The sequence below is a fragment of the Pan paniscus genome, chromosome 13 (assembly GCF_029289425.2).
Source record: "Pan paniscus chromosome 13, NHGRI_mPanPan1-v2.0_pri, whole genome shotgun sequence".
Lineage (NCBI taxonomy): Eukaryota > Metazoa > Chordata > Mammalia > Primates > Hominidae > Pan > Pan paniscus.
Window position 1 is genome coordinate 125090453 of NC_073262.2, and position 13270 is coordinate 125103722.

The 13270-nt window shown below is 40.9% G+C and overlaps 1 protein-coding gene across 1 annotated transcript in view; it reads left to right on the plus strand.

Moving 5' to 3' along the window:
• Nucleotides 1-13270, plus strand: part of SGPP2 (sphingosine-1-phosphate phosphatase 2) — a 135185-nt gene that overhangs the window by 48504 nt on the left and 73411 nt on the right. The window contains exon 2 of the mRNA XM_034955262.3: nt 1942-2100. Within this exon, the coding sequence (XP_034811153.2) occupies nt 1942-2100 (159 nt within the window). The remainder of the gene's footprint in view (nt 1-1941; nt 2101-13270) is intronic.

The following is a 13270-nucleotide window of genomic DNA, read 5'->3' on the forward strand; positions in this document are numbered from 1 at the left end:
GCAGAATTCAGGCCTGTCCCAAAATTCTAATCTTGTGGCCTTTCATTAGTCTTACAAAGGTGGTTTTCATCCCCCAACAGGGAGCAGACCAGTTTTAGGGAGGGACTATTACCATCCTTGCTTCAAAGTTAAACTAAACTAAAGGCCAAGGCAGGCAGATTACCTGAAGTCAGGAGTTGGACATAAACCTGGCCAACTTGGCGAAACCCCATCTCTCTAAAAATACAAAAATAAGCCAGGCATGGTGGTGCACTTCTGTAGTCTCAGTTACTTGGGAGGCTGAGGCAGGAGAATCGCTTGAACCTGGGAGGCAGAGGTTGCAGTGAGCCAAGATAGTGCCATTGCACTCCAGCCTGGGTGACAGAGCGAGACTCAGTCTCAAAAAAACAAACAAACAAAAAATAAAAAATAAACAAAGTTAAACTAAACTAAATTCCTCCCATGGGTAGCCTGGCCTACACCCAGGAGTGAGTGAATACAGCCAGCCTGTGACGCTAGAAGCAAGATAGAGTCAGCCAGGCTAGACTTCTTCTCTTTCATAATCTTTGCAAAAGCAGTTTCAGATTTATTCTCTTATAGTTCAGAAGTCCAAAGTGGATCTGATTTAGCCTAAATGAAGGTGTCAGCTAGGTGGTATTTCTTCTGGAGGCTGGAGGGAAGAATCTGACTCCTTGCTTTCTTCCAGCTCCTAGAGGCTGCTCTCCAGATTCCTTGACTCAGGGCCACTCTCTCCATCATCAAAGCCAGCAGCTTAGCGTCTTCAAATCGTTCTCTGACTCTGACCATTCTGCCTCCTCCTTCCATTTCTAAAGAAAATTCTTGTGATTAGGTTGAGACCACCCAGAAAATCCAGAATAATCTCCCCATCTCAAGATTATTAATTTGAGGCTGGGAAGGAGACGGGATGAAGAGAGGTTGTTTAATGCATACAAATATACAGTTAGAAGAAATAAGTTATAGTGTTGGATAGCACAATCAGGTGACTACAGTTAAGAATATGTTATTGTCAGGCTGGGCACGGTGGCTCACGCCTGTAATCCCAGCACTTTGGGAGGCCGAGGTGGGTGGATCACCTGAGGTCGGGAGTTCGAGACCAGCCTGACCAACATGGAGAAACCCCATCTCTACTAAAAATACAAAATTAGCTGGGTGTGGTGGTGCATGCCTGTAATCCTAGCTACTTGGGAGGCTGAGGCAGGAGAATCACTTGAACCCAGGAGGCGGAGGTTGTAGTGAGCCAAGATTGTGCCATTGCACTCCAGCCTGGGCAACAAGAGCAAAACTCTGTCTCAAAAAAAAAAAAAAAAAAAGAATATCAAAATAGCTAGAAAATATCTGAAATGTTCCCAGCACTAAGAAATGATAAATGTTTGAGGTGACAGACATCTGAAGTACCCTGACTGATCATTATGTGTTATACGTATGTATAAAAATATTACGTGTGCCTCGTAAATGTGTACAATTATTATGTATCAATACAAATTTTAAAATAGAAAGATCATTAATTGCATATTTCAAGTCTCTTTTTCCCTGTAAGGTAATATATTCAGTTCTAGGATTTAGGACATAGAAATCTTTGAGGGAAGCATTACTCTGCCTATTGCAGAGACCCATATAATGTCCTAACAGAATTGACTTTCTCCAGGTTTCTAGCTCTCTGCATATTACAAGAAAAAAGTTTTTGGCTTTTTTTGTGTGTGTCTTCTCCTGGTACTTCTGTCTTGGATATTGCTTATTTAATTTTACAAAAAATTCACAGCCTCTGTGTTTGTTTGAATAAATTGAGGTTGAAAAGTGTTCAGCCACAGTAATGATACCTTAATAACATAATGGGAGAGGAGACAGTGTCTTGGCAATTGAGACCTGTGAGTTTTAGACAGAGATGTTTAAAACTTGACATATTGCATGAACTCACAGAGTCTTCTAACTTTTGTCTTTTAGGCTTATGTACAGAAGTACATTGTGAAGAATTATTTCTACTATTACCTATTCCAATTTTCAGCTGCTTTGGGCCAAGAAGTGTTCTACATCACGTTTCTTCCATTCACTCACTGGAATATTGACCCTTATTTATCCAGAAGATTGATCATCATATGGGTTGTAAGTATTATTACTACTCATTAACTGATGCTACTTCTAAAACAACTACTTCCTTTGATACTCAAGTACTTTGCAAATATGTTTTTTTTTTTTTTTTTTTTTTTTTTTTTTTTACCACTTAGAGTTGAATTTGTTGCCTAATTTACTTTGGAAAAATTAGAAAGCAATAGACACAACTTGTGTTCCCTGAACAGTAAGGGAATTGTAGAAAGGTAAGCTGGGGGACAGTGGCTGGTTGTCCCTTAATGATGCCTACATCTTCGCAGAATTCAGGACTCTCCCAAAATTCTAATCTTGTGGTCTTTCATTAGTCTTACAAAGGTGGTTTTCATCCCCCAACAGGGAGAGGACCAGTTTTAGGGAGGGACAATTATCATCCTTGCTTCAAAGTTAAACTAAACTAAAAGCCAAGGTGGGTGGATCACCTGAAGTCAGGTGCCTCCCAGGTTCAAGCGATTCTCCTGCCTCAGCCTCCCAAGTAGCTGGGACTACAGATGTGCACCACCACGCCCGGTTATTTTGGTATTTTTAGTAGAGATGGGGTTTCGCCATGTTGACCAGGCTTATCTCTTACTGCTATGAACACAACTTGTTTTATTTGTGAAAACCAAACCTGTGATTTTGTGTACTTTGAGATATACTTTCCCAAGGGTAGATCAAAGTAGGAGAGGGCATAGTGATGACCAGAGAAGAAAGGACCTTTCTAAGGACCCATAGAGTGGTATGAAATGCATCCTCCCAAGAGGCCTATTTTAGTAAAATTTGATCAGAACCTAAAATCAGAAGCTGTTGAGCAATACCTCCAAGCAGTATTAAGTGATTATACACATGGGAGAGGCCAAAACACATAAGGCAAAGCAGCTTCCTTGAGGGAACGTCTAGTGTAGCAGGAGCAGCTGCAAATACACAGAAACCATATGACAATCCCAGGTAGACAGGCAGAGCCTTTTTCTGCTGTTTCACTGGTAACCCTGGCATTTAATTTTATTCAGGGCCAAATGAGTTCTGATTTTGTGTCTCATTGAAGGAGATGGTAGTCATTTGCAAGGCAGCAAGGCATACTCCAGATAGGTAGGTTTGGTATCAGAGAGGCCTGAGCTCAAGTACAGTCCAGACCCCATCTGTGTGCCCTTGCGCTGAGCCTTACCTTCCTCATTTGTAAAATTGTGTGAATAATGTGCCTCCCCAGAATCATCGTGGGAATATCTAGAGTGTGCACAGAGCTCTAGGCCTGGCATGTGGAGGACTCTGCAGGTTGCTATTTGAGCATGATAACGCATAGTGACTAGTGCATGAAGGCGAAGGAGTCTTGAAGATCAACCAACTCTAAGGTCAAAGGTTATTTAGCTGGTGGAGGGAACTTCCAGACAAGACTGTTTCCCTGACTCAAGATTCTGCACTAGAAATAGAGGTTCAGAAGCACTTGGTTGGGTATAAAAGAGAAGATTTTAGCAAGTGACTTTCCTATGGTGAGCATTATGTTTTCTCATTTGTAGAACAAGTAGAATGGACTTGATCAGGGGTCATAAATTCGAATGTTCTCAGGGGCAGGGGACAGAAATAAAGCAGCAATGTCCTGGGTCAGGGTGAGGGGTGGCAAGGGCGGGGTATCCACACAAATCCTTCACCAGGTGGTGACAGAGGGACTAGGGAGCAACTGCCCCTGGCTCCACCTGGGACTTCAAATCCCTGTCTCCCAATAGCCCTCTTTTGAAATCTAGCTTCTGTCTAAAAGTATAATCTGAGAGTCCGCAAAAGCATAGGCATCTTGCAAATCATAAAGAGAACATTAGTCCACTTGTCCCTCCCCGTTTCTGAGGCCACTTCTGTGTCCACGGAGCAGGCAGGATGGGGGCAGGAGAGAGAGAATGGGAGTGGTCCTTCTGTTCTTAACATCTGAAAACCCGTGGAAAACCTATGGGCTTGAGTTTCTTTCCTACTGTCGTTTATTTTCTAAGATGTGTGTGTGCGCGTGTGTAAGGTATAACTGTGTATATATATGTATGTGTGTATATAGGTGTGTGTGTATATGTATGTATATAGGTGTGTATATATGCGTATGTGTGTATACAGGTGTGTGTATATCCGTGTGTGTATACAGGTGTGTGTATATGTGTATGTGTGTATATAGGTGTGTATATACGTTTTTGTGTGTATACATGTGTGTGCATAGGTGCATATATATGTTTATGTGTATAGGTGTGTATATATGTGTATGTGTGTATATAGGTGTGTATATGTGTATATATAGGTGTGTGTATATATGTGTGTTTATTGTATGTATATAGATGTGTATATATGTGTATTGGAGTATATAGGTGTGTATGTATGTATAGTGTGTATATATGTATATATAGGTGTGTGTATATATGTGTGTATTTATGTGTGTATGTATATAGGTGTGTATATATGTGTATGTGTGTATAGGTGTGTATATATGTGTATAGGTGTGTATATATGTGTGTTTATAGCTATGTATATATTTGTGAATGTATATAGGTGTGTATATATCTGTGTGTGTGTAAGGTGTGTGTATATGTGTATGTGTGTATATATGTGTGCATAGGTGCATATATATATGTATATAGGTGTGTATATACATGTATGTGAGTATATAGGTGTGTATGTATGTGTATATGGGTGTGTATATGTGTGTATATAGGTGTGTATATATGTGTGTCTGTGTGTATAGGTGTGTATATATGTGTATGTGTGTATAGGTGTGTATATATGTGTATAGATGTGTATGTATGTGTGTTTATAGGTATGTATATATGTGTGAATGTATGTATATAGGTGTGTATATATGTGTGTTTATAGGTATGTATATATGTGTGAATGTATGTATATAGGTGTGTATATATTTGTATGCGTGTGTGTATATAGGTGTGTATATATGTTTATGTGTATATATAGGTGTGTATATATATGTGTGTATATATGTATGTGTGTGTTTATAGGTGTGTATATGTGTGTGAGTGTATGTATACAGGTGTGTGTATATATGCGTGTATGTGTGTTCTAAATCCCAAAACCTTAATAATTGTTGAGTGGGGCAGATGATGAGAAGTACATTACACGGGAATATCTTATAATGTGTTTGATCTGCTCATGGCCAATTATCTCCCCCACTGAGGGTGGAAAACTTTCCCTGAGAGCTGGGAAGACCTCTAGACTCTATAGAAGGCTGTGGCTAGGGGACACTCTCGTTGCCATTATTGGTGGTTATTTTATGCTTCGGATTCCTCACTTCAAAGCGTCAGAGTGCCTGTTTGAGGCAAAATGACAAGCTTTTGTCATAGAGTGAGGCAAATAAAATCTTTGCCCAAGAAAGGAAGAAATAACCTCCGAATCTGCAGTTTGTCCTGAGGTTTGGCCACCTGTTACTTGACTTTTTAAAATCGGTGCATGGCCTGGTTCACCAGTCCCCCTGTGCTGAGAGTTCTGTAGTTATTCTGTGTGGTCATTGTAAGGAAGTGTGAGAAGCATAAGGTAATGTGAGAAGGCAGTGTGAGAAGCGTAAGGTAGTGTGTGCGTTCCTGCCCGTGCCTGGGGAGAGAGTGGAGGCCATTCCAAGGGGCGAGAGGGAGAGAGGGAGAGAGGGAGGGAGGGAGGGGGAGAGGGAGGTGCGGGTGTGCTTGCGTGTGTTTGTGCATCTTCGTGTATGTGCATGCATTTGTGTGTGTGTGTGTGTGTGTGTGTGTGTATATATATACGTACGCGTGTTGGGATTAGGGGTGCTCTCTGATGGGCTACAGAGACAATAATGAGAGATATTTGGTTTGGCTCCAGAGTTGAAGGTGGATGAAAGGAAGGGCAAGTCCCGGAGGTTGGGGCGGATTTGGGAGCCTGGGGTGGTTAAGGGTTAGGTTCTGGTACTTGGGCCAGCCAGGGCAATCAGCTTCCTGCTGAGGCAGCCTTTCTTCAGAAAACGATATCCCTAAATTAGTGGCTGCTTCTTCAAAGGGGTAGGGATTAAGAAATGTTAATTACATAAGGGACAGAGCTTGAAGTCTTGTAACTGAACATCTTATCTCGCCCAAAACTCACTGGAAGGCAACTTTGTTCAGGACTGCCAAAGCTTGGCACATTTTATATTAATTTGGGAATTGTCACTGGATGAAGCCCCTATATAGGTTTTATTGCTTTTAAAAATCTTTTGTTACATTAAGGGTGACTCACACTGTCTGAAGTAGCTTAGCAGAATTTATGGTTGTATCAAGTGCTCTCTCCTCACAATCATAATTAGTCCTCACCTGTATTGTACATCTTTGTTGCTTTTATAGGCATCTATGTTCATTATCTTATTTGAGCTTCATAACAATGGGCAGTATCAGTTTTTAGATTGGAATAGTAATATTTCAAATATTGATAAGCCATACCCTATATTGAGCATTTAGTATATATGCCATTCACTGTCAGAGTGCTTTACATATTTTACTTCACTTAATCCTACCAGCAATCCTGAGAAATAGTTATTACCAGCCCACTTTACAGATCCTGAAACTGAAATGTAGAAAGGTTAAATAACTTGCCAAGATCACACTAGATTAAATGGCAAGGTGGATTTGCTCCTGCGCCCAGGCCTTGTCTACCAGGGGAAGCTGCCGTGGTTGTTTCTTAGAAGAACACAGCTAAGTAGCATAAGGAGCACAGTATTTTTTAAAGATGCTAAAACTGGGGCTTCAAGCATTACAATAATTTGCCCAAAGTTTTCTTCTATTGCATATTTGCTTTGGTTTGTGTTCCAGCTCTGCTCTTATGGCATTTGTTAACCCTGTGCTCTGCTTAACTGTTTCTCATCTACCCTTCTTTTTTTTTTTTTTTTTTTTTTTTTGAGACGGAGTCTCGCTCTGTCGCCCAGGCTGGAGTGCAGTGGTGCCATCTCAGCTCACTGCAAGCCCCACCTCCCGGGATCACACCATTCTCCTGCCTCAGCCTCCCAAGTAGCTGGGACAACAGGCGCCCGCCACCACGCCCGGCTAATTTTTTGTATTTTTTAGTAGAGACGGGGTTTCACTGTGTTAGCCAGGATGGTCTTGATCTCCTGACCTCGTGATCCGCCCATCTCAGCCTCCCAAAGTGCTGGGATTACAGGCGTGAGCCACCGCGCCCGGCCTCTTATCTACCCTTCTTAACCCATTTATGCCTAGTGTTCCATTATTGGAACGCGAAGCTTGTGGGAGTTATTTATATCCTACTGCTCAAGGTCATCGCTAAGGTCTGATTTTTCACACACAAAAATTTGCAACCTCCAGCATAAATGGGTTAACAAACCTTAACAAACCCCACAGTATGGAATAAGCTTTTGTTAAATTAACTGAAACACATCAATCAATTCACTAACTTCTCTCCTCTGTCCTGTATCAAGGTTTTTAACCTATCTTTGGGCTCAAAAGAATTTTAGACATTGGGCCAAAAAAGACAGCAAATGGATTTTCTGATTAGAATGCTTATAAAGAGATATTGAGGATGATGTTTCAGAAGATGAGTCACTACCCCATGGCATGAGTATCTAATCTCTTCACTTTCATTTTGGCATGGTGACAGACCTAACAAAAAAATAAAAGCTTTAAAGTTATATTTCTGTATCTTTAAAAGGTTAGAGGCAACTTCACTGAACTTGTGAGGTATTTAGTTTTGTAACATGAAGCAAAATCTCACTCACTTTTTTGCTAAATTCCTCATTTTGTGAAATAGCAATGCAAACATTGACACCGTAACTGATCCTGGGAGTTTGGAAGCCTCATTTTCTCTGTTTTATTATGATATTTTACACTGATATTTCTTTCCACGGATACTTCATGGCATTCATAATGAGATGTAGAAAAAATGAGATAAACAGATACAAAGTGAAAGTAAGGAGAGTACAGATACAATAGAAGATGAAAGCCCAGGCAAAGTGAAATGTGGCATGCTGGTTCAAAGGTGAGCCACAGATTCATATTTGAGCTTTGTCTTGACCGACCAAAATGAAGTTATGCTATCCACTAGGAAATCATAAGCTTGTTTCTAAGAGAGCAAACCTTTTCCTGACTCGTGAAATTGATAGTGTATTGTCAAGGCTAGTGATACATGTTGCTCAATTATTTTCTCAGAAATATCTGGTGTCAGTACCCGCTTATCATCTGCGTGAGAGTACTCATTCTGACTCCTTTTCCTGAACTTTCTGTGTTCTCATTTTTAAATCATTGCTAATTTAACCAAAGAAAAATGGCATTTCCATGCGTATATTCATTGCAGCACTATTCACAATAGCAAAGTCATGGAATTAACCTAAATGCCCATCAATAATAGACTGGATAAAGAAAAGGTGGTACATATGCAGCCATAAAAAGGAATGAGATCATGTCCTTTGCCAGTACATGGATGGAGTTGAAACCATTATCCTCAGCAAACTATCAGGAACAGAAAACCAAACACTGCATGTTCTCACTTATAAGTGGGAACTGATTGATGAGAACACACAGACACATGAGGGGGAACAACACACACTGGGTACCTGTTGGGGGTTGGCAGGAGGGAGAGCATCAGGAAGAATAGCTAATGGATACTGGGCTTAATACCTAGGTGATGGGGATCTGTGCAGCAAACCACAATGGCACATGTCTACCTATGCAACAAACCTGCATATCCTGCACATGTACCCCGACCTTAAAATAAAAATTGAAATAAAAAAGAAAAATGATACCTCAGTTAACTTCTAGTTCATATATAATTAGTGAAGATGAAAACATTTTTCATACTTTTATTAATCATTTGTATTAACTTGTATGAATTGTCAGTCTGCCTTGTATTTTTTTAAAAGGGGCTTTCATTTTTTATTGATTTCCACCAGTTGTTAACATAGAATGATACTGAATTTTCTGTGTCTCAGAGGCAGTGTATCTTTATATGTAAGATGTTTAGAAGTTCAAGACTTTGAGAAGTGGTATTTAATTCTATAGTATCATCAATAGTGACCTAGGAAAATCCTTTAAAATGGAATTTGAATGCTTTTATACTGAGTGCTCACTTTAGGCACAGACCTCACCATTCCCTTTATGTCTTACCCTTTATGACCTCCCTGGTCCTTTACAGGCCATTTAATGTGGGACTCCTGTCCTCGGGCACTTAATGTTTCTGGTGTGTAGTTTCCCTGCATAAAAGAGTTTACTGGGAGGGTGACCAGCCCTTAGAAAACCTGGTACATGCTGCCTGAACTCCAGTAAAGTTAAAATTTGTTTCTGAGTTTCTTCTTGATTTTTTTCCCCATTTGTAAGATTTGTTTTTTCACCTAACATCAAAAGACAGATTTCCCACCATTCTAACATAGCATGGTTATTTTTAAGTTAAGTGTTATTGTAACTGAACTGTTATTATGGCTTTTCTGATTATGCTGAAGCTCTGGTTGTCCCTGAGAGTTTCCAGATGGGGTTAATCTCTCTTCTAATAATTATTGGCTTTTGATCATCTCCCAGATTGGAAGCAAGGAGTATCTGTGTGAGAAGAGGGTGGGGCTGCTTCTACTTCACCAGCAGCTTTGAGGTTTGGTCAGAAGTTTCTGGTCCTATAATACCATGAAAGGAGCACCAGGCTGATGTAATATAGGTAGTGTTTCTTAGCTTTCAGAAACAGAGACCCACTCAAGCTAACTCAGGAAAGTAGGAATTTGCTGTAAAGTGTTGGAAAATCTAAGAACGAGAAGCTCACAGGAACAAATGCTAGTGAACAGTTTGGCTGTCTGCTATAATTCAACTGTGATTTTCCTGATATCTCCTTCTTTATCTCCTTATGTTGGCTGGTTACTTTCTCAACTGTCTTTTATTTGATTAATTGATTGATTGATTGGAGACAGGGTCTTGCTGTGGTACCCAGGCTTGAGTATAGTGGCACAATCATAGCTCACTGCAGCTTTGAATTCCTTGACTCAAGTGATCCTACCACCTCAGCCTCCCAAGTAGCTGGAACTACAGGCATGTAGCATCACACCTGGCTTAGTTGCGGTCTCACTATGTTGGCAAGACTGGTCTCGAACTCTTGACCTCAAGCAATCCTTCCACCTTGGCATCTCAAAGTGCTGGGATTATAGGCATGGGCCACCCCTCAACTGTCTTTCAGTTCCGATTTTCAAGACAGCCAGACACAGCCCCTGGTGTAGCCTGGTAGCAAAACTCCATCCATCTCTGGCCAATGCATAGATTGGCTGTACTTGGTCCAAACAGCTGTATTGGGTAAGGATGGACAACTAACTAGGGCCACAGAGCCATGGGCCAGGTTCTGGAACATCAGGAGACCTGGACGGCAATCTTAGCAGTGAAACCTTCTTCAAGGAACTTGGAGATTCTGCCCTGCAGATTTCCTAGCTTCAGAGTGAAAGGACCCAGCTAGAGGATCTTCGGAGGCTTGTGATGTCATGACTCTTCATTATATGTTTGTTATGTGACACTTAAAACAGATTCATCCATGGTATAGAGGAAAAAGGAAAAGAAGGAAAGTTGGGCGGGACAACATTAAAAAAATAGAATAGAAGGTATTTCATCTCTTGTGCAGACTGAATGCTAATATGGCTTTACTTATTTTGTCTTGTGTTTTGAATCACCTCAGTATGAGACAGTACACTTGAAATGCATATCAACTCCATTGCTAAATAATTGTTAGCTTGTCTGCTGTTTTGTATTCAACATGACCGAAGGAATGCTTTAAAGGAAAATGCGTAATTGCTTGGCAAATATAAATTTCATTTTTTTTTTTTTGTAGAGCCAAAGTCCTGGTGATAAGGAAGCCTTAAAAGTGGAAGATTCCTTTTAGCAGGTTCTTCTGTTCCTATCCTTCTAAGACAAATTATGTTAAAGAGCTCAAGTTTAAAATGGTGGTTTTTCAGTATCTTTCACATTCTGATTATCAGCAGCTAGCTAGCTGATACTTACAGTAAAAACTACACTGAAAATTTACATTTAAATTGGACATACTATTTAGATAGTGTTTAACTGCTGTAGAGTTTAGGGTATTATTTTATGCAACAGTCATAAATTGGTTAAGAGGTAAACGTTTTGTGATAATGTGTCAAAACAGACTAGTGTGTTTTGGGATGTGGGCAGGCTGCCATCTGGCTGTCTCATAAGGGAGTCTGTCACCTGGTTAAAGACAAGAGGGAAAAAGCCTGTCCCATCCCTGTAATTCACAATCCTTAGACTGGGGTCAGTCTTAGTGCCAAAAGATGACTTTAAATGTGATTATCTCTTAATCCTCTGTTTAAACCACTACCCCTACACTTCAAAAGATTGCCCTGCTTGTTAAGTTGGTTCTTGCTTGAGATTAATGAGTCTTTAAAAGTATTCAACAATGGCCAGATTGTCACCCTCACTAACTTGCATTGAACGGAATAGAATTAGGCGTCAGAGATTCTGCCTAGTCCCTCTGAAGTGGAATCTGTAATTTAGCCTTAGTTAAATATTAAGTAAATGTCTCTAGGGGGTTTATTATAAAAACTGCATTGGTTTGGTTTTGAAACACAATAAGGAAAAGGTTTGGTTTTAGTGTAGGTTTAAAAAAAAAAAGCTCTCAAAACTGGACTTGTGGTGAACAAATAAGTTTAGATCTCTCTAATTATCAACCATCTTTACCAGAAAAATGATTCTCTTTTTTTACGATGATGACTGGAAAACGTGCCCACATTCTTCCGTCCCTCTCTCCTTCCTTCCTGCTGCCCCTTCCCCACAGCTGCTAAGACTGCAGTGCTGTTGGTGGAGTAGAATTGTAGCTGTCCCAGATAGAGCCCGTTGTTCCCCTCACCCCCAGGATCATTTCTGATGCTTCATTCACTGTATCGTGTGGATGGATGGGTGATGGCTTTAAAGCTTTGTCAGGTAGAAAATTGTTTGGATCATCAGGATCCTGGAGGCAGGAAACTTTTAAAGATGAAATTGGGTTGGATCTGCTAAAATGATGCAAAGAACTAAACACTTCATACAGAGTTTTATTGTGGAGTTCATCCTTCTTCCCTCCTTTTGGACTTATGCTAGCTGTAATGTCTTACCGAGAAAAAACAAATAGTCATTGCCAAGTTACATGTAGACCCCAAACCAAGGAGCATCCTGATATGGCAGAGGGTAAGGAACTCAGTTTCTCTCTTGCTGTGGCTAAACCTGATTCCTCCTCTACTGCTTGCAGGCGCATTGGTCCCCATAGAGGCTTCTTTACAAAGGCACTGTTCCAGACTAGATTTTGTTCCAGGTTCTCTCCTACTCATTTGTAAAACAAGAGGAAAGATAATGAACCAATTTGTAGGCCATGGAGGACTTTCAGATAAAATTTTCAAACAAAATCTTAATTTTCTCTCTCTCTTTTTTAAACCAATCAATTCCACTGGCAAAGCTGCCGTCTTGAATTGTTATGGTTCTCATGGAAGCTGTTCACTGCCCCTCCGCTGCATGTACAAGTATTTTACACGCAAGAACCCATTTTACAGATGAGTTCAACTGAAGTCCAAAGAGATGAAGTGGCTTGCTCAAAGGGACACAACCAGTAAATAGAAGAGGTAGTGTTCATCCCTGGCGCTCTCTCTAAACCCCATCCATTCTTTTCCACTGCGCCATGTTGCCTCAGATGGCGAAACTTTACTCTTCTCCCCAGTCCAATTATTCAGAAATGTGCTTTGCCTATTTGGTTGGAAAGGCTCTGTTTAGCATTACAGTCTCTTTTGCAAGTGCCTGTATCTACAGCAGCCATATATCACAGATTTTCTAGATATTTTCCTTCCAGTTCTCCGTGCCTTGGTACTGGTGCATCCCCTTCCCACCCCCGCATTTGTCAGACTGAGTGTCCCAGATTTTTCACACGAACTCGAAAGGCCAGAGCATCACAGGGACCTAGCAGGGCGGAGAAGGGCTTTGGTACTTTTGTTTCCGAGCTGGAGGCCTGCAGAGGGCTGCCTGCAGATCCTGTGGGCTTGTCATTCCTGGGCCCATGTTCTACTTCCTTATCCTATTCTGTAAAGCAGCCAAGTGGAAAAGAAGGAGTGAGGGAAAGAGCAGGCCCTTTGTCCCTGTTAGGAGCTAGGGATTTGACCTAAGGGGACTGGGTATTTTTCTTGTCAATTCCTCCCCCTACACGAATTTCCCAGGCTTCTTGTCTCTGCCTGCCTTCATCTTCCCCACACCCCAGGCCTGTCCAGCCCCTGTGTGAGTGA